This window comes from Podarcis cretensis (assembly GCF_951804945.1).
Source record: "Podarcis cretensis genome assembly, chromosome: 7".
NCBI classification, from domain to species: domain Eukaryota; kingdom Metazoa; phylum Chordata; class Lepidosauria; order Squamata; family Lacertidae; genus Podarcis; species Podarcis cretensis.
Window position 1 is genome coordinate 57,427,908 of NC_137176.1, and position 27,036 is coordinate 57,454,943.

The following is a 27,036-nucleotide window of genomic DNA, read 5'->3' on the forward strand; positions in this document are numbered from 1 at the left end:
AAAACTGGAATATGTTTGTTTTCTGTCACTGTGTTTTTCCAATCCTGGGAGCCATCTAGTAACAGGGAATAAAAGTAATAGGTAGAAAAGATGACTCCTCAAAACTTGTGTGAAGTCCCAGGGAGCCCCTGGCAATGGTGAACCTTCAACAGAGCTTATAAATACTGAAATACAGTTCTGTTGGATGTTGAAAATGGTTCCCTTTCATGGGGAGCTTGGAGGAATCTATAGCTGCACAATCCAGCCTTTTTAAAAATAATAATAATAATAATATTTATTAACATTTTAAAGACTACAAAAGAAAGAAAAAGAGTTAAACAATACAATACAATACAATACAAATACAAAAACACCACACAACACCAACACCAACACCATAATATTAAATTAACAAAACAAAATAAACACAATTTAAAACACATCCAATAATTTCAGTATCTTGTCTTTCATTCCCTTGTTTCAACGACCTCCTCACACCTCCCTTTTTGTATTCCACTTTAATTAACTGTTTCAGCAATTCCTTTCCATCTTCCTCTGTTTTCTGTCCTGTAATTTATCTTAACATATTCTAACCTTATTTTTCCCTTTAATACTCTAATAATCTATTTGTACTTAATTCCTTATAACATCTCTACTAAAGCCATATAACTCCTTTCCAACATTTTTCTTACACTCATTAATTTTACAATATTTTTATAAATAGTCTTTAAACTTTTTCCAATCTTCTTCCACCGACTCTTCTCCCTCGTCTCGGATTCTGCCAGTCATATCCGCCAATTCTATATAGTCCATCAACCTGGTGATCTTCTGTCCGATACTCTTAACTCTTTTCCAAGTCCCTTCTGCGAGTCTTCTTTATATTTATACATGAACTTTACTTTGTCTTCCACTGATCTTATTTTTATTTTCCTTCCTTTGAAGCTAAAGAGTAAATCTCGGGAAAACTCCCACCTAAAGATGATTTTATTCCTTCTCGACAGGGCAACCAAATCTCCGTAGTTAAATCTAAAATCCAAAAGGTATTTCAAAACGTCTTTCAAAATTTCCACTCTTAACTGTTGTTCTTCTAAGTTCTTCTGGTAGTTCCCACAATCCAGCCTTACACAGCCACCTTGTATCAGGTTTTACAACAGAGCACTTTTCCTGGACTTGGGCAAAGTCTGAGTCTAGACTTAAGAGGGAGGACAGCTACTTGCCCCTTAACCCATTGGAAGCAGGAAAAATGTTCTCCAAGGAAGCACTTATAGCTCCCAGTGAGGTCCAGATGCCAAGCATTGTCTGGGCAACATATGAACTCCTACCCTCCCCACATACAACACTAGTCCCCTAAAGTTACCCTTTTGCTTCCAGGGCACTGCCTCCTACAGGCCACAAGAAGAGTGGCTCAGAAACTGTCCAGTACTTTGACTATGTGTTTTTCAAGTTACCTGGCATTCAGTGTTCAAAACTCCCATTGTTCTAGACGCATTTTGCAACAGGAAATTTCATTAGGGCGAGCAATTTCTGAGCTCTGAGCGCAGCACTGTGACTAATATTTTAGATTAAAACTGCAGAGTGGAAAGAATGGAGGAACTTTTTCTGCCTCCCCATTCCAAGCTACTCTCTGAAGAATGGAGAAGAGACCCTCTTAAGAATATTAGGGGGGTGGGCAGGGGAAGGACTAGGCCATGGGGAAAATGAACATAATATTTTAGCTGCAGTTCATTCATTTTCAGCTTTGTAATCTTGTTATGGGTGGCACTGTGGGTTATACCACGGAGCCTAGGACTCCTGTTGCTTGGTCCCTGCTCCTGTCAACCTAGCAATTCAAAAGCATGCCAAAGTGTAAATAGATAAATAGGTACTGCTCCAGCGGGAAGGTAAATGGCGTTTCCGTCCGCTGCTCTGGTTCCCCAGAAGCGGCTTAGTCATGCTGGCCACATGACCTGGAAGCTGTACACCGGCTCCCTTGGCCAATAAAGCGAGATGAGCGCTGCAACTCCAGAGTCGGTCACGACTGGACCTAATGGTCAGGGGTCCCTTTACCTTTTTAATCTTGTTATAAAAAAGCATACCTAGGCATTCTGTTTTTTTTTTTTAAATAATATTTATTAAAGATTTTCAAATATAACAAAAAAAGAAAAACATCCAAATTTAAAACCTTATTTTCATTGGCTTCTTTCCAGGACTTCCCCTCCCCTCCCCCTCTTGTATTCCAGTTCTTTCAAATAGATTCAACAAATTCTTACCCCAAATTTTAAAATTATTATCATTGGCCCAATTTAAAAAATATTTTCCCATCCCCTAAAATCGACCTGTTCCCTTCCGCGAGTTCCCCTCTTTAATATGCAATACAGATTAAGATAAACAGAAAAATAGAAAAAAGAATAAAATGTAATTTAACACCCTTTGGATTCCAAATTTCCCTCCCCCCCTTCCCGGTTGCATTCCCAATGTCCGTCACTGTCTACTGTCATCCTGGAGCTCCCACATCTAAACCACAGTCCTTCACCAATCCGCTTTGCCGTCTTTTTATTAGTCTTTGCCGTCTTTTGGTCATCTTTGATTTCACATGTCCGATCTTGGAAGGAGTCTATCTTCCAACTTTATCCAGTTCTTGTTATTCTTGTTGTTCTTATTGTTCTCTCTCCTCCTCTTTTTTTTCCCCCCTGCTCTCCTGCAGAAATGTTCTAATTCCAAAAAGTTTCTAATTCCTCTGCAGAGGCTTTGTTATTCAGGAACAAAACATTACGTCAAGTCCCTTCCATTCTTCAATAGATAAATCTATTGTCTCCTTTAGTGTGTAGACCTCTGTAGACAAAATAGTGTTCCATTTCTGCAGTTTCCCAGGCGATAAAAAGTCCTATTCAAATTCAATGCCAACAATACTTGTAGTGTCCCACAGCTCCTCTAGAGGGATTATAATAACTCAGTTTCCTTCCCGATCAGACCCAACAGTCAAAGTAACTTATTATTCCTTGTTTTAAACAATTTATATCCAATTTGTAACAAATGTGACCAGCAAAGTCCTCGTAACAAAGTTCTCTTTTTGTTCTTCCGCTTTGACAGCTCCTTTGACAGCTGTCAAAACCTCTATTTCTCCTCTCCCGGCGCTCTTACGGATCGCTCCCGGGGTTTCCGGGGGGGGGGGTTGCATTTTAGTTCACATTCCACTTTTCTCCTCCAGCCCAGTCTTATAATTTTCCATCGCGAAGTTAATAACTTTATCAAAAAAAAAGGTTGCGCTCGATCTTAGTTGTCAAATCCTTTGTTTTAGCTCCTCTACAACAGGGGGGAGGCTGACTTCCTTTTTGCACCTCCCCCGCTCGCTCCGAATTTAAAAAGAATTTTCCCCCTTTTTTAATCCAAGTTCCAATTACTCACGGGTTATTCTTTTAAAGTCCAAATTTTCAATGGAAGAAGTCAGCGCTCTCCGTCGAATGGCATGCGGCTTCGCTCGGCAGGGGAAGCGGAGGACTCACAGCACCCCCCCCCCCGTCACCCGCTCCGCAGCCTTTAAAAAGGCTCCTTCGCGGATCGGGGGGCGCAAACGGTGCCCGCCGAGTCACCATGCCCATGGGTTTCAGCGCCCATGGTTTTTAAGGGTCCCCGCGTCGCCGGCGCGGTAGAACCCAGCCCCTGCCAAGCAGGCTCCCTCCGGAGCTCGGAGGGAGTCCGCCATTCGGCGATGGCGCCAACCCGGAAGTGCATGCCTAGGCATTCTGTTGTTGCTCCCATAACCTAGGTTTAAGGTGTCATTTTGCTCCTAGCTTTCATATCTCAGTTTCTAACACTGCTGGCATTGCCCACTATTCCTGGAAGTTTGGACTTTTCATTGCCAGAATTGAGGCCTTACTGACCCATCATCAAGTCTGGTTGGAGGAAGGATTCTGGCAGTATTTTAACCCTTGATAGGAAGCGATTAAGTGCTGGTCCTAGACCAGTGGTCAGGGATGATGGGAGTTGTAGTCCCAAAACATCTGGAGGGCCGAGTTTGCCTCTACCTATCCTAGACTGTCCATAAAGCTCATTGTTTGGCTTGTTTCCTGGAATGTTTTGAGCTAGGACAACCTGTGGGTGAAGACAAGGTGTACTCAAGATTTTACCAGCTCACATCAGATTAGCTTGAAAATGAGCTAATTTCCTCCCCCCCCCAAAAAAAAAATGAGAAGCAGCTCAGCTAAGTTCTGAATCAATCTGAATTTGCTCAGTTTCCCCTGACTGCAGCTGTTTCACCCATACAGGCATTCCTTGGTGCAAGAGAGTCTCCTGCACAGGGTCAGACAGTTCCCATGAATTTTCCTAGGTATATCTCATCAAAGTAGGGGCTAAATGGATGAGTCTTTCTAGTGCAGATTTTAATGCAATCCAAATAAGAATCTGGAGGCTTCTAATGTTTACCTTCTACTTGAGGCAAGCAGTACTGAGTTTCTGAATCCTGTTCTCAGGCCTGAGCATCTTTAGTGAAGCCAGATGTTGCATTTTATTTGTGGTGAAAGTGGTTTCTGAATGCACACTTTACTGCATTCTGATACTGTTTTTCCCCCAAGGCAGCAAATGTGTGCTGACGCTACTTCTAGACTTAAAATGTTATATGTGACTTCACCCAACTGCTCAGTTCCAGACCTCAGTTCACTGCTTTAGTTTTCTTACATTGTGTTGACATGTATAGGATATGCACTGCACATCTGTCAACAGAGTATATATATGGAGAACGTGTGGTGTTTGGCATCAAATATGTGTACTGAAGCTTGCATTGTCATGTGGTCTGACTACAATCTGAACTTAATCCAGCATTGCATTCTTAAATTTAACTTTATTTAAATGCAATTAGTTTCTTAGCAGGGAATATTTCAATTTTCCAACTTTATCCACAGCAGTGTAATGATTCTTTGCCATCATAATATGAATAATGAATCTGCTTCATTAATGGACAGGAGCATTAGAGAATGGCGTCATTTCTGAAAATGCTCTATACATTTCATAATTAAGAAGGCACCAATTCAGTGTCTTTTTGAAAGATGAAAAAAGAAATACATTTTTCCAATGTAACTTATATGAATAATCTAAAGAGGATTCTCTCCCTCTTTACTTTAGAATAAGCACTTGTGTTGACATGAAAATAATGGAATTGTAGAGTTGGAAGGGATCCCGAGGGTCATCTAGTCCAACCCCCTGCAATGTAAGAATCCATGAGAAATGGCCATCCAACATCTGCTTAAAAGCCTCCAGTGAAGGAGAGTCCACCACCTCCCTAGGGAGTCTGTTCCACTGTTGAACAGCTCTTACTGTCAGAAAGTTCTTCCAGATGTTGTAACTTGAATCCATTTGTTTGGGCCCTACCCTCCAGTGTAGGAGAAGACAAGCTTGTTTCATGTGACAGCCCTTTAGATATTTGAAGATGGCTATTATATCTCCTCACAGTCTGCTCTTATCCAGTCTAAGCATACCCAATTCCTTCAAGCATTACTGAAACTCACAACTTGTCTGAAATACAGATATTTGATTCCAGTGTGTCTTTTTTATATATAGGTGCAAATATATATATTAACAACATGGTAAAAAAAAGCTACTTTAATATTTGACCAAAACCTAATGTGCTATTTTATAAATTATTACAGGAAAGATGCATATGGAAGAAGGGAGGTTAAGTGTTCAGATTTTCAACTGACTTAGCCAAAGGGTGTTGTATAGTGTTAAAATACATGCATGAGGCACACGAGATCATATGCACAGTGTACTTAACTGGAACTAGTCTTCTTAAAAAATTGCCAGTGCTTTGAATGAGATCAGTGACTCTCTATCTCAAACATGAAACCAGCAATCTCATAGCTAAAAACACTGATGATGTGTTCAGTTAGGGTTGCCATATTTCAAAAACGCCAAAAAATGTGATTTTTCAATTGACTTGCCTAAGATCCAGGACAAAGCACCACTTTTCGCAAATTCCCCCAAATCGTCAATTCCACCTTTGAAATCCCGGTAATGTCCAGGAAAATCCAGATGTATGGCATCCCTATGTTCAGTGGATGTATGAATAATGGATATACATGTTCAGTGCACGTGCACACAATAATCTATTGTTTAGAATCAATACATAAAACCTTAGCCCATCGATCATCTTTGGGTCCATAGAAGCTCTTGTGTATTCCTTATTTACTGGCTTAAACCAGAATTCGCAGGATAAATATATTAAAAAGTGGTGAGGAAGGCCTGCTGAACACATAGTAAACTGGCTGCATGCTTCTCAGAATAGTAGTGGGTGGCGAATTCCAGGTAATGAGAATGTTTTCATTGCTGGCTGTGGAATGGCAAAATCTTGTGCCTTTGCTTGCTTCCCAGCCCAGCTCCATGTGAAAGTAAGCTCAGGCAATGAGTTGGAATTGCAGGACACCAAACCTTTGGCAAACATGACATCTGGGCTTTCCATACACATTCAGTTTATTCCACAGGTAGTTCCATTTGCTTCTATAACATAATGTGAAGCCAAAATTGGTAGAAAGGAAAACGTTATAAATTCACCTGGAGACTTATTCTGAGTTAGGTGCATTATAGTGAATATTTGTGGTTGGATGAATATCAGCATTTGATTGTAAACACTGGCAATCCCAAGTGTCAAAAAAAAAAAAAAAAAAAACACAGGATGGAATCCAACAATGCATGAATGAGTTTTCATTCATGCAATAGTACTTCACCTTCCTTTCGTTCCCCAAGCATCCCATTCTATCTGCACATGGACACCATTAATGCAACCCATACAGGTACCACAGAAAGCTGGCACTTGCTAAATGTGGTGCTCTGTGTATGTGGCTGTGTCTTCAAAAAGTGGGTAAACAGTCTTTATTCTCACCTTAAACACTGACTTAAAATCATTAAACATATCTATCTGATCTCTTTTTTTGAGAAGGTAATACACTCTCCTGAACTGAGACTAACTAAAATTGTTCCTGTTTAGAAATGAGCAGTTCTGTTTGCAGGATTAAACCAACAAGGCTTCAATGCCATAGCAAGAAATAGATATTACTAAAATGCCTTTTCTCTCTTTTTTTAAAAAAGTTTTTGTTTATGTCAGAGTTGCTTATCTTCACCAGCCAGGGACCCATCCAAGGAGAACAGAAGCCAGCATTGTAGAGATGGCAAATAGTTTGGGGGAAAGGGCAGGCTGGAGTCAAATGCAGCAGGAGGAAAGGAAGACAGTCAGGTCAGGCCAAGTAGAGAGGACCCAGGCTTGATCTGGAAGTTGTTATAACCAAACCAGATCAGAAGGATCAATAAATTGCTTGGAGATGGGTCAATGTTTCAGACTTTTTGGGGGTTGGGGGCTTGTCTGCCTTTATGCCCTCTGTTCTGCTGAAGAATGTGGCTCACTGGCAGGCTGATAAGTGTCCCCAATTCAGGATTTGCTAATTCTGTGGTCAAACACCCAGTGGTTTTAATTGGAGTTTTTAATGGTTTTAAATCCTTGGTGTCATGAGAGCATGGTCCACCAAGCAATCATTCTCAAGCTTAGGGTGATGGCAGCCACACTGAGCAAGAAGAGGGACATCGCTGGTCCCTAAACGTCCCCATGTTCATGGATGCTTTTCAGATGCCTCCATATTCTTTTTAGGGCCCACCCTACTTTTGTGACTGAGTTCTTTTGCATGGTATTTAATGTTGTTTTTAAAATTGTTGTAATCTGCCTGGGACCTTAGGTTAAAAGGCGGGATGATGAAGATGATGTTCTGCATTGGTTTAAATGTGTAATTGTGGGAACAATTAGATGGGCTCTGGCAGAGCTCTTCCTCTTCTTTTTCAAAGGTAATTTTGAATTTAATTACTTTAATTTAATCTTGTAATGCTCTTACAAGTATTAAATTCATAATTCATTACTCACAAAATGGGGATTGCTGTGCCAGAAGCAAATGATAATAATTGTTTTTTTCTTAGGCATGACAGAGCTGATGATGATTCCAAGCACTAAAAGCAACGTCTTATGATGGTAGAATAAAATCTTTAAATGAAAAGGTATTGTTTTATGTGGGCAATGAACCTAGAGTATCGGGAATGGTAATTGCAGGGTGGGGTGCGGGGAAATATAGATACATGGAATTTGGCTTCAGGCTTTTTAGGTAAAGCCCATTACTGCTTCATGAAAATGGATGAAATAAGCCACACTAGGAACAGGATATTTTATAGGTAGGAAACTGAGAACTCAGTTGCATAACCAGCCTGCTGTGAAAATGAGCTATGAATATGGAATATATCTTTGAATCCCTCTTTAATGCTTAATCTCAGTCTTGAGAGTCACTGTGGTATTTTGGATAGAACAAAGGGCTAGGATTGAGGGGTTCAAATCTCTATTTAGCCATGAAGCCAGTCACTATTTTTCAGCCTAACCTGCTGCTACACTGTTTTTACCAGGATAAAAAGAGTGGGGGCTGGGGAGACATGCCCATCTCCTTAAGCTCCTTGGAGGAGAGAAAGGTTTAATGGAAAAATACATCTACATCACCACCACCTGAATGCTGTATGTTTTCAGATGCACATTTACTAGCCACCCTTTTTTTGTATAAAGGTAAAGGGACCCCTGACCGTTAGGTCCAGTCGTGACCGACTCTGGGTTTGCGGGCGCTCATCTCGCTTTATTGGCCGAGGGAGCCAGCGTACAGCTTCTGGGTCATGTGGCCAGCATGACTAAGCCGCTTCTGGTGAACCAGAGCAGCACACAGAAATGCCATTTACCCTTCCCGCCAGAGCAGTACCTATTTATCTACTTGCACTCTGACGTGCTTTCGAACTGCTAGGATGGCAGGAGCAGGGACCGTGCAACGGGAGCTCACCCCATCGCGGGGATTTGAACCGCCGACCTTCTGATCAGCAATTCCTAGGCTCTGTGGTTTAACCCACAGCGCCACCCACGTCCCTTTTTCCTGTATATGTGCAGACAAATTCTGCCCTGGTTGTACAGTACATAGAAATATATATGCAAGCATGTGGTGTCTAATAATATACAAACAGTAGTTTAAAAGAAGGCAAGTGGGAACAATAATAAAAATAAACAAATACAGTGATACCTTGGTTCTCAAACTTAATCCGTTCTGGAAGTCCATTCCAAAACCAAAGCGTTCCAAAACCATGGCACGCTTTCCCATAGAAAGTAATGCAAAATGGATTAATCCATTCCAGACTTTTAAAAACAACCCCTAAAACAGCAGTTTAACATGGATTTTACTAACGAGACCATTGAGCCATAAAATGAAAGCAATAAACAATGTACTGCAGTCACACAATCAATCAATCAATCAATCAATCAATCAGTAGTTGAACTGGGTTCCACACAGTCAAAAAACCACACACATAATAAATAGCAAAAACAGACAGACCTCAGCATAACACTCAAAACGGGAGTGTGGCACTCAAAACGGAAGTGTGGCATTCAAAACGGAAGTGTGGCACTCAACTTGACAGCGTAACACTCAAAACGGAGAATGTTTGGCTTCTGAAAAACGTTTGCAAACCAGAAAAATTACTTCTGGGTTTGCAGTGTTTGGGTTCCATGTTGCTTGAGTTCCAAGGTGTTTAAGAACCAAGGTACCACTGTAATTTCCAGATCTTAAGGGTTGTATTCGACTAAGCCCAACTCAAACTAGATCCATTGAAAGTAATGACACTTAAGTTACTCACGGTTAGTACAACATGACATCTTACTGTATGTGTTTTTCTCGCTTCTTTCTGATGGAGAAGAGATCCCTTTAGCAAGAACAAAAGAGTTTAGCTCTCTCTGTCATACATGCTGTCTATGGCTTGCACAACAATCTCCTTCCTATTTCAGGCCCTCGCACCTGATTGAAAGATCTGAAGATCTTTATCATCCCTAAACATCTGTAGTGAAAGGGAGCTAAGGGTACCACAAACTTCCACTGTACACACCTCACTCACATACACAACAGAAGGGGAAAGTCCAGCTCATGCTAAACTGCAAATATGTATTCTAGTCACAGTATCAGGATTGATTATTCCTCTCACCATGCAACAGGAGTATAAGACACTGGCATTTTCATGAGGTGATTACTTGTTGATCATACAGAAAAGACAAAGCATTTCAGTGTCTCAGGGCAAATCCAGTGGTTTCACTGGGGGAAAGGTATAGTTACTCTCCCAAGCAGTGATGGCAAGTAAACATATATTTTTCCCTGTGATACCATAGGTTTTGTCCCATTTGTTTCAAGACCCTGTCCCCACCAACCCAGAAAAAGAAAGAAAAAGATTTGCTTGAAAGTGATGCTTTAATTTCCTTTTCTGGCTTTAAATATGATCATTGTAAATGAAGATGTATCTTCCTGTATTATACTTTAGTCCCTTTGAATAAGGTTTGGTATTATTAGATAGGTTATTTTTTGTAAATTTCCATTGTTCATTTTTCAAGATTGAATATCCCATGTCTGCAGTACAGATGTAAAAATAAATAAATTCTAGTGCTCAATGTACTTCAAGATTATTATTATTATTATTATTATTATTATTATTATTATTATTATTAACTTGCACCCTCAAACTTGTAGTCAATAATAATTTTAATATTATTTTTACTGAGCACTACCCAGTCCAGTATTCTGAAGCTCCAAAGGATTAGGATCTACAAAGAATCACTCACTTTTATGCTTTTTACAAAAACCTGCCATAACCATGGTTGTATCACTTTACAGAAGTGAAACAATTTTTTCCCATTGTCTGAGAAACAAAGCCTAGAATCCCATCCCCTTGCCAGCTATGGCAGGACTTAATAGCCACTGTTACATCCACAGCCCTGCTGCTCACACCACACAAGGTGGAGGGAGGGCAGGGCAAAAGTCTCTTTACTGTGCCAGCTCCTGGAATGGTATAATGAAAAGACCTGGATTGGGCCCATTGCCATCAAGTGATGGTAGGTAGTAGGGTGAGCTCAGGATCCTATGGTTTCTGACACTTCTATTGGCTACGCTCAGACCCTCCAAGTGTCCCTATTTCCCAGGGACAGTCCCAGATTTACATCCTGGTTTCTGATTTGATGCTGTAATGTCCCACTTTTCCTTAGGACACCCCTATTTTCATTGGAGAAATGTTGGAGGATATGAAATAGGAAGTCCCTATTTTCACCAGAGAAATGTTAGAGGGCATGTACTCTCTGAAGGGATACTACCATAGGTAGTTTCTGTATGCTACTTGTAGTACATATCTACTGGTAGCATAGCTCCCCTGATGGAAGAGGCAAGCAGATCTGGACAAGACTGGGTACAGGAACAAATTTGCCTCATCCAAACTCCCTCTAGTATGGAAGATCAGGGCTTTGGATTATCTGCCCAGATTTATTAACTTTCCTCACTTACCATATCAGAGTAAGTTTTTGGTGCTTATTTCAGGAGTCCTGCATAATAGTAATAAACAAGGTTGTTGGTTGTTTTCTGTCCTTGGGATGTTAGGTAATAGAATAAAATTCTGGAGCTTTTCCAGTCCCCAAATATCTATTTCCTTCCAAGGGGAAGCTTATTTTTCTGCAAGCCATCAACACTTGTGGTTTGATTCAAGCCTGGAATGACCAACCTTCAGTCCAGATGAGGAACCTGTGGCCCTCCAGTTGCTGCTTGACTCAGCTTCCATTAGCCCCAGCCAGCATGGCCAGTAGTCAGAGATGATGAGAGTTGTTGTCCAACAATAATAAGGGTGGGCACAAGTTCTGTGCTCTTGCTTTAGCCTGTGGAAATTTGTCTCCTGTTTTCATGTTAAAGAGAGAGAGAAAATTGGCAATTTGAGGTAATTGCTATTTGTATAATAAAATGGAACTTGGAAGAAACAGTATCGCTTTGAGAAATTGTTCTAAATGAATTACCAATTTCAGAGTATCTAAGAAGTGGAAGGGTTCAGAAGTACATTTTAAAAGCCACAAAAAAGCCAAACTTCTGCTATGAACATAAGAAGCACCATAACATCTTTACTGAGCACTACCCAGCAGTTATGAATTAGCATGCTAATAAAGTCTCACAGTTGCTTCTGACTTGCTGTACAGATTTTATCATTGTATTATTTCAAGGCAAAGAAGAACAAAATCCCAAAAACAAACACAGTGAATTAATGACGGGTTTCTTAATTGCTTGCCATTTTTTGACACAGTCCCTTTGGAAAGTGCTTTGTGTTGTAGGTGCCTCCATTCCGTCAGTCTTCCAGTTAATTATTGATTGAGTGGCAAATAACTGTGCTGAAAGAAAACAGTTTCAAAGGAGATGGGCATTCCTCTCTTCAGTGTTAGCTGAAGGAATGGGGAAGTGATGGTTTCAAGTAGGAAATGGGGCCAGTATGAACAAATTAACCTCCAGTCTATGTTGCCTTTCACTCTATAAGCATTCATTAACCTCTACTGTTTCAAGCAGTTGTGACTGTGTAATATTGTGTAGAGGAAATACTGTATTTCTCCAGCATGCCACCGTTAAGTCTTCAGGATTCTCGTGTTATTTGGCTTTCCTTTAAAACATAACAAGTGTGATATTTAATGTCTTTTATTTAAAGAGCATTCTTTCCGCTCTGTATGAAGTACAGCCTGCTGCATGCTTGCTACCAGGCACATCTTGACATTTTGAAAACGAACACGGGTCTCCAGAGGGTGGGTGTTATGCTCACATCCAGCAGGTGCCTAATCTAGCTACGCATACAGTTGTATTAAAAATGTATTAACTGCACTTCGTGATTAACACTGACTGAAGGGGCTTGGAAAACAGAGCTCACTCAATAGCAATCCATTAATATCATCTTGGTTTACAATGAGACAAGTGATATAGAGAGGGAAGGCAGGAGGGTGGAGTAGTGAGCAAATGCGTGTAAACTTCTTCAATCAACACTGGCATAATCGTTTTGGCTGTGGGCCATCAAGTCATCAATCCTAGCTTTAATAGAGAGTGTTGTAAGGAGATTTCTACCAGAAGGCCTCCTAATGAGAGCTGATTGCACTAAAAAGTGCTGCTTAGAGAATTTGTACCAAAGTGTGCATGGTAGACATTATAACTTACATTTTGAAAGAAGCACACCTTATGGGGAAAGAAAACAACATTGGAATAAATTGTCCTATTAAAATTTCAGGGTATTTTATATTAAAGGTGAAAAGGTTAAGGACACCTGGATGGTTAAGTCTGGTCAAAGGTGAATATGAGATGCAGTACTCATCTCACTTCAGGCTAAGGGAGCCGGTGTTTGTCCACAGACTGCTTTCTGGATCATGTGGCCAGCATGACTAAACCATGATGCAATGGGATACTGTGGCGAGTGCCAGAGTGCATGGAAACCTTTTCCTTTCCACCACAGTGGTACCTATTTATCTGCTTGCACTGGTATGCTTTCAAACTGCTAGATTGGCAGAATCTGGGATAGAGCAATGGGATCTCTCTCAGTTGCATAGATTCGAACCGTCGACCTTCTGATTGGCAAGCCCAATTACTATTTTATATTAGAACCGTGTCTGTGTGGGTATGTGTGTGTTTAGATACCTAGAGTAGTGATGGGGAACCTGTGACCCCAGTCTAATTTCATGCTGCCCTCTGGATGTTGTATACATATGTATGCACACACAGTGTTTCACACACATACTGATTGATGCAGTGTCTCAGTGCTACAGTATACATCGTTTTTTTAGAAACAGCAGTTGACAGAAATTGGTATGTTTGTCAGCTAGAGTCATAAGCAGGCAAAAGAACAGCAGGAGCATTATATGACTGTAGGAATACTGCTGGGATACATCATGGAGAATTCTGCTGAAGCATTATTCTGCTAAATAGCACAACCTACCCTCTCCAAACAATGAATGGTAAAGTGCAATAGAAGGCTAATTGAGTGTGGATGGTAATAGCAAGGAAATTTCTGATAATTGCTAGATCTGTGTTGAACAGAGTAGGATCTAGGGGAGGTTCATAATAACAAATGAAAACCCCAAACCAATACAGCTCATATCGTTGTAAAGATTGGGGAGGGGTGCTAAGTATTTGAAAGGAGAACTGTGAACATTAATAGAAATAATAATGAGAGTCCTAAAACTGTACTGACATGTTCTGTATTTTGTATACAGTGGTACCTCGGGTTAAGTACTTAATTCGTTCCGGAGGTCCATTCTTAACCTGAAACTGTTCTTAACCTGAAGCACCACTTTAGCTAATGGGGCCTCCCGCTGCTTCCGCACTGCCAGAACACAATTTCTGTTCTCATCCTGAAGCAAAGTTCTTAACCGGAGGTACTATTTCTGGGTTAGCGGAGTCTGTAACCTGAAGCATATGTAACCTGAAGCATATGTAACCCGAGGTACCACTGTATTTGTATTTCAAATGTTTTCTATTTTGATGTTTCAAATGTTTGCTGTAAGTCATTTTGGGCACAACTTGTTGTGGAAAAGTGGAATACAGTGGTACCTTGGGTTACATACACTTCAGGTTACATATGCTTCAAGTTACAGACTCTGCTAACCCAGAAATAGTGCTTCAGGTTAAGAACAGTTTCAGGTTGCTTCAGGATGAGAACAGAAATTGTGCTGCGGCAGCAGGAGGTCCCATAAGCTAAAGTGGTGCTTCAGGTTAGAAACAGTTTCAGGTTAAGAACAGGCCCCCGGAACGAATTAAGTACTTAACCCGAGGTACTACTGTAAGAGCATCTGCTTCATGCAGAAGGTTCTAGGTTCAATCTCTGGGTAGGGCTGGGATTGCCTCTTGACTGAGACCCTGATGAGCTGCTCCCAGAGCAGACAATATTGGACTAGATGGAGCAAATGCTCTGACAGCTTTCTGTGTTTCTTAACCACCCCTCTCTGACTGTGACTTTTGCCCTTTTTTAGTGTTTTCTCTAGAGTGCTTCTAAATATTTTAATGAGATATTGCTGTATTTTAAATTCAAAGAGGCAGCTGTAAGTTTGCTTGAAACAGTCATGTGCCATTCACTGGGAGAATTAAGGTGCTGTTTATTAATGATTATGTCTGCCCTTTGTCTTTAACATATGCTATAGAAAAGTGTGAATGAACCTTTCTATTCTGAGGCATGGTAAACTCTTTCTTAATACCTCTGCTGTTGAAATCCTCTTTATGCTTAATGTTTCTAAAATAATGAAGTAACCAGATTATGGTGCTTGATCATTGACCTTAGAAAATTATTAACATGTGCGTTTCTCTTCTTAATTGGCTAATGAGCCTACAATGCATCAGTTTCATTTTGCTTCATATCTTAATATATAATTTCTGCAGAAGGTATTTGCCCATCTATGGATATCTATGTAAGATGTACTTGCTGGATTAGGAACCATATGTATAAATCAGATGCCCACCTGAATGCACAATGAAATAAAAATACAGTGGTACCTTGGTTTACAAACTTAATCCGTTTGGAAGTCCATTCTTAAACCAAAGCGTTCTTAAACCAAGGCGTGCTTTCCCATAGCAGCGGGGGACTCAGTTTACAAATGGAACACACTCAACAGGAAGAAAAACATGTTCTGCTTCCAAGGCAAAGTTTACAAACCAAAACACCTACTTCCAGGTTTGCAGCGTTCTTAATCCAAGTTGTTCATAAACTAAGCTGTTCCTAAACCAAAGTACCACTGTACACTATTTGCTTTGATTGGATGCTTATTCTAATACATGCTGGGATGCATCTATGCATTAATGTTCTTGTACAATTAGATATGTGCCACTAAGGCTTATGTTATGTACCCCTCCCCCAAATTTCACGTTATCATCTGCTGTTTAAATTACTTTGAGAAACATTTGCCAAAGTAGTTTTTAAAGAAGTTATAAGAATATAAGAGGAGCCGTAATGATGTGGGATGTAATCTACCGGGAGCAGTCAAGTACAACATTCCTTGTTTTGCTAGAGTGGACATGCATGGGAATGCTTGGTCCATCCAGTTGAACTTCCTATTTCTCCTGGCCTGGAGCATCCTTCCTTGCATGTGACTAGTAGGTGGGTGTGACCTTACTTGACCTAGTAAAAGGTCCAGTCACACTGCCACCTCTCTCTCTTCCATCTTCTCTTTTGTCCTGCGAACCTCCTGGACTGAACTGCTGGCTGCCAGCCAAGCAGTCTTCCCAGGTTATCCCCATATGGGGTAAACCTGTTTGTACATGTTTGTAACTTTAAGCCTAAAGCCTGCCATAAGGGGTCACACTGTGCTCTGCCTGATCGTGAGTGAAACTACTTTTTGTTACTATGAATAAGACTGTGGCGTCTTTATTCTTTTAGGAGGGATTCAAAAGGGGTCTTACCAGGAATCTTAGAATAATAGAACATATCTCAGTCTAGACAAGCCAGATTGAATCGCTTGTTGTCTTAAGAAACTCACACGAGTTTGCAACCAGCTTTCTGCTGCGTAAGAAGGGGAATGCACTCTGCTAAGCGAAGGAACTTGCTAGCGCAAGCTAGGAAGGATATTACTAAACAATGTATCATCTCCTGCCACCCTCAACATTCACACAAATGGATCAGATAAAAGATTCACCGTGCAGTATTCTTTCCCCACAGTGGTCAGCCAAAGGCAAATGGGAAACCCATAAACTTGAAGTGAGCACAAATAAGCCTCTTTTCACTTGCATTCCCCAGCCACTGGTTTTCAGAGATAGTACACAACCATTGTAGCTAGTAAATATTGACTTAGTGTAGTATTCAATTATCTTTTACTCAGGGTAGACTGAATGAAACTATTGGACTGGGTTAGGTCCATTAATTTCAATAGGGCTCCACTAAGTAAAACTTAGCTGAATGCTGTCCTTAATTTTATTTTATTTTTTCTGTCTCCCTCTCCTCCCCCCCTTTCTTTCTGCAAGAAGGAAACAGTACTAATTGCCACAGTGGAGAGCAGTTGGCCACAGAAAGGTTCATGGAGGGTTCTGGGTTTCTGTCAAAATTGGAAGAGCAGGGTTTTTTTTAACCAAAGTTGTCTAAATGAAAAATATTGCTGTACAAAGGACACATTGCACAGATCACTGCACCGCACAAAGCTTTGTGCCTGAACCCATAAAATGAAAGGTCACCACATATTTTTTTCCTTTCTTTTCTTTTCTTCCAAGCTTGTGGGACTTCAGCAGTAATTCAATGAGTTTCAAAAAGACTGAGGTGAAAAAAAGAGAAATTTTTTGGGGTCACTTTGCTGCTCCTTTTTCTTGGCTCTAGAACTATTCAGTCAAGCTGGTTTTGAGGTACGCATGCCTCTTAAGAAAAGTCTTGCTATCGCTGTTTCATGTTTGAATGAGGAACACAGACAGCGAATTCAGAGAGATCCCACGGAAAGTGAAATTCAATATTGCAATGCCTTATATGTACTTTTCTCCCTGGGAAAGTGGTGGGGTGAGGTTATGTGCAAACCTGAGATTATGAGTGCCTTTCAAACAAGGAATAATAATAATAATAATAGTAATAAATTATTATTATTATTACTTATACCCTGCCCATCTGGTTGGGTTTCCCCAGCCACTCCAACAAAATATTAAAAATACAAAATATTAAAGCTTCCAACAAAATATTAAAAATACAATAAAACATTAAACATTAAAAACTTCCCTAAACAGGGCTGCCTTCAGATGTCTTTTGAAAGTCAGATAGTTGTTTATTTCCTTGACATCTGATGGGAGGGCATTCCACAGGATGGGCACCTCTGCTGAGGCCTTCTGCCTGGTTCCCTGTAACTTTGCTTCTCACAGTGAGGGAACCACCAGAAGGCCCTCAGAGCTGGACCTCAGCTGAACAATGGGGGTGGAGACGCTCCTTCAGGTATACTGGGCCGAGGCCATTCTTTCATACACTTGGCTTCAGTATATACATACTGGACCAAATTCCATAGCATGAAGATGTGTTTACTTTCCTAGATAGCTTACCTGGTTGCTATCTGCCATTGAGTGGGATAGGAGAGGAGGCAGAAAAATCTGACCCACAATTCACTAGCAGCAAAAGTCCCAAAGGGAAGCTTGGCTTCAGTTAGTGCTCTGGGGAGCTGGATAAGTCCTGCTGCTGTTCAGTTGCAAGCCAGTGCTGAAGATTTGGCTCCAAAGGGTGTAATTCTGAAGGTGAAGAGTCTACCTGTGTTGCTTTTATCTGGAATGTTTGGTGGCTCTCTGTAGCCTATTCATTGGAATGAGTTTTTGCTGGCGTGAGAGACCGGTTGTGTGTAGAGCATGGAGTGCAGGACACAGCCACTTGACCAGTTCAGGGTGAGAGCCTGTAGTGGGCAGTGGAAAAGAATCTCCTTGGGTGAGAAACTCTATGCCCTGTGCTAACCCAGATTATGTTATTTCACTAGATCTCCTTTGGCTCCTGTCATCCAGCGCTGAGATTCTACAGAGGATGTGCAGAATGCCTCTCTGGTTTTCTTCACCATTTCATCACATGAAGCTTTGTTTTTATTACCTGAGTAGCAGAAGACTTCCCATTGACTCAAAAGATTTACTTTTCTTGTCATCTGAGCACAATAGCCATCTCTGGATATTTGCCTGTTCTGATAGGAGTGGTCTATTAGGATAGAAAAATGCATTGATTTGATACTTCTATAAATTGTATCTAGTGCTTTATAATGTGTAGACCATGACAAACAGAGAATTAGAGTTGGGTTTTGGATCAGTGATCTACTCTTTTGTATGGCTAGCAATTCTTTCAGGGATGGAAAAGCTGTAAATTTCATGGTCCTTTGCATAGGGTGCACTGGCATTTAAATAGTATTATGTTCTTTGTCTGAAATTCCATTATATGTGCATTATCCCAGGTGTTTGTGGGATTCAGCCCAAAGTCTCAATGCTACTGTTTTTTGGTCAGTTACAGCTGCATGGAAGGGTTGTAATACAATCTCAAACCCCTTTTCCACAATATGTTGGTCCTGTGGGTCTTCATTACAGTAGCTAGACTACTACTAGACCAGAGTATCTCTTTCACAGAGTGCAGCTTTAGTTTTAAAATATTTGCTTAGTGAAAATGCAGCAGTCAATCTGTAAAGTAATGCAATAGAAAACATAAATAGTCTTTGACAGATGTGTGTTAGGAAATAATTTTGATAAATGTTTCCTTTTGCTGACAAAGAGTTTTAAGCAATGATGTTTTTGAACTCGATAGCTGAAGTTCCAGTTGGATACCCATTTTACATCTGGCCTGGTCATTAGATTTGCTTTCACTGTTTGAGCCATGATTTGAATCCAGGTTTCCCTGGTCCAAGACAATTACACCACAATAGTCCACTGAGCATCCATTTTCCTCAAAGATCTCTCTACAGAAGGGTTTAGCCCAAACAAACCATGCAGTTTCACTTTTTAAATGTTTATGTACCTCCCCCCCAGCAACAACTGGTGCTCAATCTTTTGAAAATACAATTATTAAAACCAACTAAAGGTAGACAATAAAGCAATGCAGATGCAGCAGATTATATACACCCCCTCAATCCCATCAGCACCATGAATTCATTTAAGAAAATGTGCATATGTTTGCTTAATTTTAATTTTTATTCTCATAACAACAGCACACAAATATATATATAGTAGAAGAGGGGAATTAGGAAGTGTGAGGATTCAGCAGGAATGTGTGAACATGTGAGGATTGCCATTTGATGATTATAGTTCTTAGGCTGCCTCTGATACTTGGATCTTTAGCAGCCTTTTAATGGTTTCAACTTGAATTGCAATTTTGCATTCGTTGACAGGTGAGGTAATGGCATTCTTCCTTTGATTCATGAATTGACTTTGATTTCTCACATTTTTTGGTGTCATGTGATTACCGAGCAATTCTTGATCTATGTAATAATACCAAGATGTGCATGACAAGATGAGTTTGGCTGCAGCCCCTACCCAGTCTGCCTGCCAGCAAGCACTACTAACATGTGGGCCACAGCACTATCATAGTCTGTATCAAGGAAATTCAAATTTTACATCCAACCCCCCCAAAACAAAGGCTGTGGCCCAAGGTAAGCAAAACATGTATAGTTTTGCATATATGGTGCCAACTCACAAATTTTATTTTCGACTGTAGCAGAATGAGAGTTGAGGACTGGGGACAGGGGAAGTCTGTGGTGCAAACTTAAAGGCCTTTCAGTAATAAATTTCCCAGAAGTATCCATGTTAGTTTTTTTAAGATTTTCAGGACACCAAATTCTGTCAGCTGTCAGATTGTAGAACTTTGTTACTAATGGGCGTAAAGATGACTTGTAAATGTTATCTTGGCAAACAATGTATCTATTTTTGACATGTCCCCCCTCCAGAAAAAGCATATATTTTCACTTGAATTTTTCTTTTTTGTCTGTAAAGGCTTTGCCCAATCATTCACTGAGCACACACATTTTTGAGGATTTTATATTCACATGAGTATTTTAAAAAGAGAGCTGTATCAATAATTATTAGGAATGTAAGTTACAAGTCCATTTCAACATGTAGCTCTTTACCAATAAGAGATTCTGTGAAATTCACTGACAAATCAACTGCAGGACAGATGATACTCCTGGGGTTTGCTTTCTTCCAGCATTTAACCATTACAGCTATCTTCTACACTAGCACTGTGGGGCTGTTTTTCTATACATAGTTGTGAAAATTCAAGCTATGGCATATGCCTTGAAGCAGTGTGGTGGTGGTTGTGATGATGATAAGAGCCCAAGGCAAGAGAACATGTCTCATTCCCAAGAAAAGCCATACTTTGGCCTTCAGTCGACTCTGTGAAGGACAGATATGATGGCAGAAATTGAAATAATAGTTGTATTTTCACCATCTTTACTTGTCCCATGATGGCTGCTGAGTATGTTGAATAGTGAAGGACTTAGGTGAAACTGAGTATCTGAGGCAATCTGACATTTGATGCTACCTCCATGGTTTCAGTAAGCTTGTCTAAAATGTCAGGTTCCCATCACACATTTGACATGTTTATACAACAATTTGGAAAATATGGAGAATGAAAGGGGAATGTGAAAATAGAAACAGAAGCAGGTGAACAGGTACACAGAGAACACATGATGCAACTACTATATGAAGGATTTCCATTTGGAAACATTAAACCAGTGTGATTCTTTTATTTCTGGGTATGCTTTTGTACATGTATTAGGATGTGAGAGTTCCCAGTTTTTGTTGTAAAAGTTATCAGTCTGGTGCCAACACAGTTTGAGATATGAAAACTTTTCTAGCCTTGATTTTCTGCATGGCCAGTTAACAAGATAAATTCCTTATGCAACAAAAGTAATGGAATAATTACCAGTCTTTTTCACTAGGTCTTAAAAGTGATACTTACACTGTGAATGACTGATTTAATCCTAACTGAGGTATTTTTATGTTCTGTTTCTTTACAGTTAGCTGCCCTGGAGAGACAAATCTTTGACTTTCTTGGCTTCCAGTGGGCTCCTATCCTTGGTAATTTCCTGCACATAATAGTTGTCATTTTGGGTTTGTTTGGAACCATACAATACAGACCTCGGTATATAGTTGTGGTAAGTTTTGAGTTCATTGATTTTTATTAAAATGGATAATATAATATTTCAGCTCAGTTATAATTTTAAACAACTGAATAATGTGGGTGGCTTTTTTTTAATGCAACATTACATTTTTGTTCAGTTCTCCAGTATGCTTCATCTATTTATACCATGAATATTGTCAATCTCCTTTTGAGCAGGAAAATAAGTACTAAAACCTGAGTAGAATATTAGAATTATTTTTTTTAAAATGATATTTATTAAGATTTTCCAATTACAACAAAATAAAAAAGACAAAACATCCAATTTTAAAATCTTTTTCCCAGTAACATCTTCCCCTCCCCTCCCCCTCCTGTATTCCAATTCTTACAAATAAACAAAAAAAAAATTCAACAAGTTCTTATCCCAAATTTAAACTTATTATCACTGACCCAATTTTAAAAATATTTTCCCATCCCCTAAAATCGACCTGTTCCCTTCCGCGAGTTCCCCCCTTTAATATGCAATACAGATTAAAGTAGAGAAAAAAATAAAAAAATAATTTTACACCCTTTGGATTCCAAATTTCCCGCCCCCCTTTCCCGGTTGCGTTACCAATGTTCCTCAATGTCTAATGTCTTCCTGGAGTTCCCACATCTCTCTAAGCCATAGTCCTTTCCCAGTCATCTTTAATTTCGAATGTCCAATCTTGTAAGGAGTCTGTCTCAAAAAAGGCCCATTTCTTCCATCCAGATTTTTATATCTAGGAGTGAAAACTCCAATTTTGTTTCTTTAAGCCTGTCAAATCTGGATGTCCCAAATGTTCCCACTTCCAGCTTTGTCCAGTTCTTATTATTTTTGTTGTTCTTGTTGATCTCACTCCTCCTTTCCCCCCCCCCCCCCCCCGCTCTCCTGCACAAATGTTCTAATTCCAAAAGCTTCTAATTCCTCTGCAGAGGCTTGTTATTCAGGAACAAAACATTACGTCAAGTCCCTTTCATTCTTCAATAGATAAATCTATTGTCTCCTTTAGTGTGTAGACCTCTGTAGACAAAATAGTGTTCCATTTCTGCAGTTTCCCAGGAGATAGAAAGTTCTGGTCAAATTCCACGCCAACAATACTTGTAATATCCCTCGGCTCCTCTAGGTGAAAACAAAAAAAATTCCTTCCAGTAGCACCTTAAAGACCAACTAAGTTAGTTCTTGGTATGAGCTTTCGTGTGCATGCACACTTCTTCAGATACACCTGATACATCTGTGTATCTGAAGAAGTGTGCATGCACACGAAAGCTGCTACTGGAAGGAATTTTGTTTTGTTTTGACTATGGCAGACCAACACGGCTACCTATCTGTAACTCCTCTAGGTGGTTTGCAATAACTGAATTCCCTTCCAGATCACGTCCACCAGTCAAAATAACTTGTTATTCCTTGTTTAAAACAATTTGTATCCAATTTATAACAAATGTAACCGGCAAAGTCCTCGTAACAAAGTTCTCTATTTTATTCTTCCGCTTTGACAGCTCTTTGACAGCTGTCAAAACCTCTATTTCTCTTCTCCTGGCGCTCTCACAAATCGCTCCCAGGGTTCCGGGGGGGGGGTTGCTTTTTAATTCAATTCAATTCCACTTTTCTCCTCCAGCTCAGTCTTATGATTTTCCCTCGCGAAGTTAATAACTTTGTCAAAGTAGGGTTGCTCTCGATCTTAGTTGTCAAATCCTTTGCTTTAACTCTTCTACAATGGGGGGGGGCTGACTTCCTTTTTGCGCCTCCCCCGCTCGCTCCGAATTTTTTTAAAAAATTTATCCCCCTTTTTAGTCCAGGTTCCGATTACTCACGGGTTATTCTTTTAAGTCCAGATTTTCAATAGAAGAAGTCAGCGCTCTCCATCGAATGGCATGCGGCTTCGCTCGGCAGGGGAAGCGAAGGACTCAAAGCACCACCCCCCCCCTGTCACCCGCTCCGCAGCCTTTAAAAAGGCTCCTTCGCGGGTCGGGGGGGAGCGCAAAAGGTGCCAGCCGAGTCACCATGTCCATGGGTTTCAGCGCCCCTGGTTTTTGAGGGTCCCCGCGTCACCGGCGCGGTAGAACCCAGCCCCTGCCGAGCAGGCTCCATCCGGAGCTCGGAGGGAGTCCGCCATTCGGCGATGGCGCCAACCCGGAAGTCAGAAAATAAGAATTAAACCATATGTCCGCCAAAATGTGAAACAGATGCAAATATGTTCTACAAGCAGTATCCTCTGAAAATGTCACACCTTAGTTGGGGTAATTGACCTTGTAGGACATCTCAAGCAGTTCTGCATTCAGGTCTCCCTAATAGCTGGCTGGGCATTGGTAAGAGAAGCAGTCCCAGAGGATATGACACTCCCTGCCCCCAGCCAGTATTGATGAATGGAGGCAGCTAGTATGTAGCACTGATACCTTCCTACCAACAGAGAGGAGTTCCATGGATGGAGAAGCTCCACCACTGCTGTGTCCAAGCAGGCAGAAAGCCAACAGGAAGGCCCAATACATGACATTTGACAGCTAAGGGTGGGACACCAGCAGCTTTAGACCCATTTTAAAGTAATTTTTGCAGTCATGAACTAAAAACAAGATAAATTCCTTGTTATGTGACAAGAATTCCTTATGGATGTAAAGCCCCACAGATCCTTGGGCTGGCCAGCTACACTAGCCTGGAGCTGATGGAATGAAAAGGGGTGGGACAAGAAAAACTTAACCCACTTTTCTAGCTGGCATGAACCTCTAGGTTTTGGGATATAGCTGTATATCCACCTTTTTTTCTCTCCCCTGCCCCGGCCAACCAATTTGGATAGCTCTGCCCTTCATTTGTTTACCATTTCTGATTTTTATCATGACCTCTTAAATAGACTCAGAAGAGAACCTCCTCCCCAGTGAATTCACTCTTTCTGCAATTCACACTCCCTTCCCCAACCAATTAATTGAGTTTTGGAGGTCATGTGAGACTGCTTTGAATTCCTGCAGACTTTAGTGACTGAGCCTGAAGGCAATGAAAGATAGGAATTTAAAAAAATAAATAACACTGGAGTGCCCATAGGCTTTTACATCAATTATGTAAACTTCCACAATTCTAAGCACAGGCCATGTATAACTTTCAGCTGCATAGTTTTCCACTGGAACAAAGGGGAAAGAACAAGGGATCTCTACAGCTTAACCTATCCAGAAATCAAGCATTCTGAAGCCATCTGAAAAACTAGCTTCCTTCACATACCGCTGACCCCTCGCTGGCTGGAAAGGTTGAATGCTTATTGCTTTCCCCCTGAAAATGTCAGCATTTGGGATCTCTCTGTAATTTTATCAGTAATGGCTTTTGAGGTATAAAGATCACTACTTCTTTTTTAAAGGATATCTATTGGAGAATTTTTATAAAGCATGCTTTTAAAGTTTATTTCTGTATTGATGATTTGAGTCCTGTAGTTCTTTAAGTATAGTGACACCGCAGAGACCTTCAGAATGAAAGTCTTGATGAAGACTAGCCCTTTGTCGGAGGACCTTAAGGTGGTTTTTTGGGGAGGCATAATTTTCATGTGGTTGGGGGTGCTTTTGAAAAATCAGCTTTACCTTCTCAGCTGGAAAACATTTGAAAAGGTCCTAATTGCCTTCTGTGCATTACCATAAAATTCAACATTCTTTCTCTGCCCCCCACCCCATTGACCCCTGTCCCACCACTGCCCAGTCCTCTCCAGAGTGGGTAGAAATGGGTGCAAATAAGACTGGAAAGGCTTTACCCTTGGACTTCCTAATTACTGTAAGTCATTATGCAGAGACATCTTGTCGTAAGTACAGTCTTGGTGAATAGTGTGTTAAGTAACTGGCATAATACTTGCGCAGGTACAGAATCCCACAAATTAATTCACTCAGCTTCAGAATGGGGCCAGTCAGCCTGAATTTCTGATTCTTATTTCTTATACCAAGGCTATAGAAAACTTAAGGATGCTTCATGTACCGTATATACTCGAGTATAAGCCGACCCGAATATAAGCTGAGGCACCTAATTTTAGGGGGAAAACTGGGAAAACTTATTGACTTGAGTATAAGCTGGTTTACCACACCACAAACCTGGTGGTGGCGGCAGCAGAGGAGGAAGAACAAGCAGCCTGAAAGGGCTGTTTTCGGGCTGCTCGCTCCTCCTCCACCACCGACAGCGGCAGAGGTGGAGGAGGAGGAAGGAGCAGGCGAAAGGGCTCCTTTTGGGCTGCTGCTTCCCTCTCCACTGCCCCCGACAGCAGGAAAGGCGGAGGAGGAGGAAGGAGCAGCCGCTCGTCCTGCCGCTGCCGCCTCTGCCGCTTGCAAGAGCAGGCATAGGAGCCCGGCTGGGAGAGGCACAGCTTTTGCATCTCATTTGGAAACCAAGGCCCCAGCGTCTGGAGGAAGAATGGAGAAGCACACAATGCCAGATGCTTGAAGTCCAGTGTGAAGTTTCCACAGTCTGTGTTGATTTGGGGAGCCATGTCATCAGCTGGTGTTGGTCCACTGTGCTTCTTTAAGTCCAGGGTCAATGCAGCCGTCTACCAGGAGATTTTGGAGCACTTCATGCTTCCTTCCGCAGACGAGCTTTATGGGGATGCTGACTTCATTTTCCAGCAGGACTTTGGCACCTGCCCACACTGCCAAAAGTACCAAAACATGGTTCAATGCCCATGGGATTACTGTGCTTGATTGGCCAGCAAACTCGCCTGACCTGAACCCCATAGAGAATCTATGGGGCATTGCCAAGAGAAAGATGAGAGACATGAGACCGAGCAATGCAGAAGAGCTGAAGGCTGCTATTGAAGCTTCCTGGTATTCCATAACACCTCAGCAGTGCCACAGGCTGATAGCATCCATGCCACACTGCATTGAGGCAGTAATTGATGCAAAAGGGGCCCAAACCAAGTACTGAGTACATATGCATGCTTCTACTTCTCAGAGGGCCAATATTGCTCTACTTGCAATCCTTGTTTTGCTAATTCCATTTAATATTCTAAATTTCTGAGATTGTTAATTTGGGGTTTTCATCAGCTGTGCACCATGATCATCACAATTATAACAAATAAAGGCTTGACATATCTCGCTTTGCATGTCGTGAGTCTATCTCATATATTAGTTTCACCTTTTAAGTTGAATTACTGAAATAAATGAACTTTTCCACAATATTCTAATTTTCCAAGTTTCACCTGTAATTATCCTACAAGCACACTTTTGCAAAACTACCTCCCCCCCCCCCCGGCCAATTTCTTTGTTTGATATATGGCAAAGCTTCAGCTGTTTCAAGAAAGTGCTTTTCAGTTCAAAAAATTTTTTATATTCCTTCCACATTTTCTCATAGCATGGGAGATTCCCAAGCTGTTACTGATTAAGGATGATAAGAGTGTATTTGCTCAGTTTTCTCTTAGTACCGCTGGTGTTTTACATCTGTGAAGTGATGCTTCACATAGCTAAAATTGGCCAAATATAGTCGGGAGGTGGGGGAATGAAATAAAATCAATTTACACGTTTCTCCAAGAAATGAAAATAGGACATGTTTTCCCTCCAGGGGAGCACAGAGGGATTTAATATTTGCATAGATAATTTTATGCTACCTAGTGTGCTCTTGCAAAGTCGGAATGTATGTAATATAAATGCCTACAGAGAAAGAGTTAGATTAGGGCGGGAAAGAAACCAAATCTTTTGAGAGTAATA

At 40.8% G+C, this 27,036-nt stretch overlaps 1 protein-coding gene across 3 annotated transcripts in view; it reads left to right on the forward strand.

Annotated features, from left to right (window-relative positions):
- The window catches only part of NKAIN3 (sodium/potassium transporting ATPase interacting 3), a 205,442-nt gene that overhangs the window by 72,973 nt on the left and 105,433 nt on the right, over nucleotides 1-27,036 (forward strand). For all 3 annotated transcript variants that reach the window (XR_013841027.1, XM_079984683.1, XM_079984682.1), the window contains exon 2: nucleotides 21,260-21,397. Coding sequence is in view for 2 of the 3 variants with exons in the window: in XM_079984683.1 (XP_079840809.1) it covers nucleotides 21,260-21,397 (138 nt within the window). In the remaining variant the exon portion in view is untranslated. The remainder of the gene's footprint in view (nucleotides 1-21,259; nucleotides 21,398-27,036) is intronic.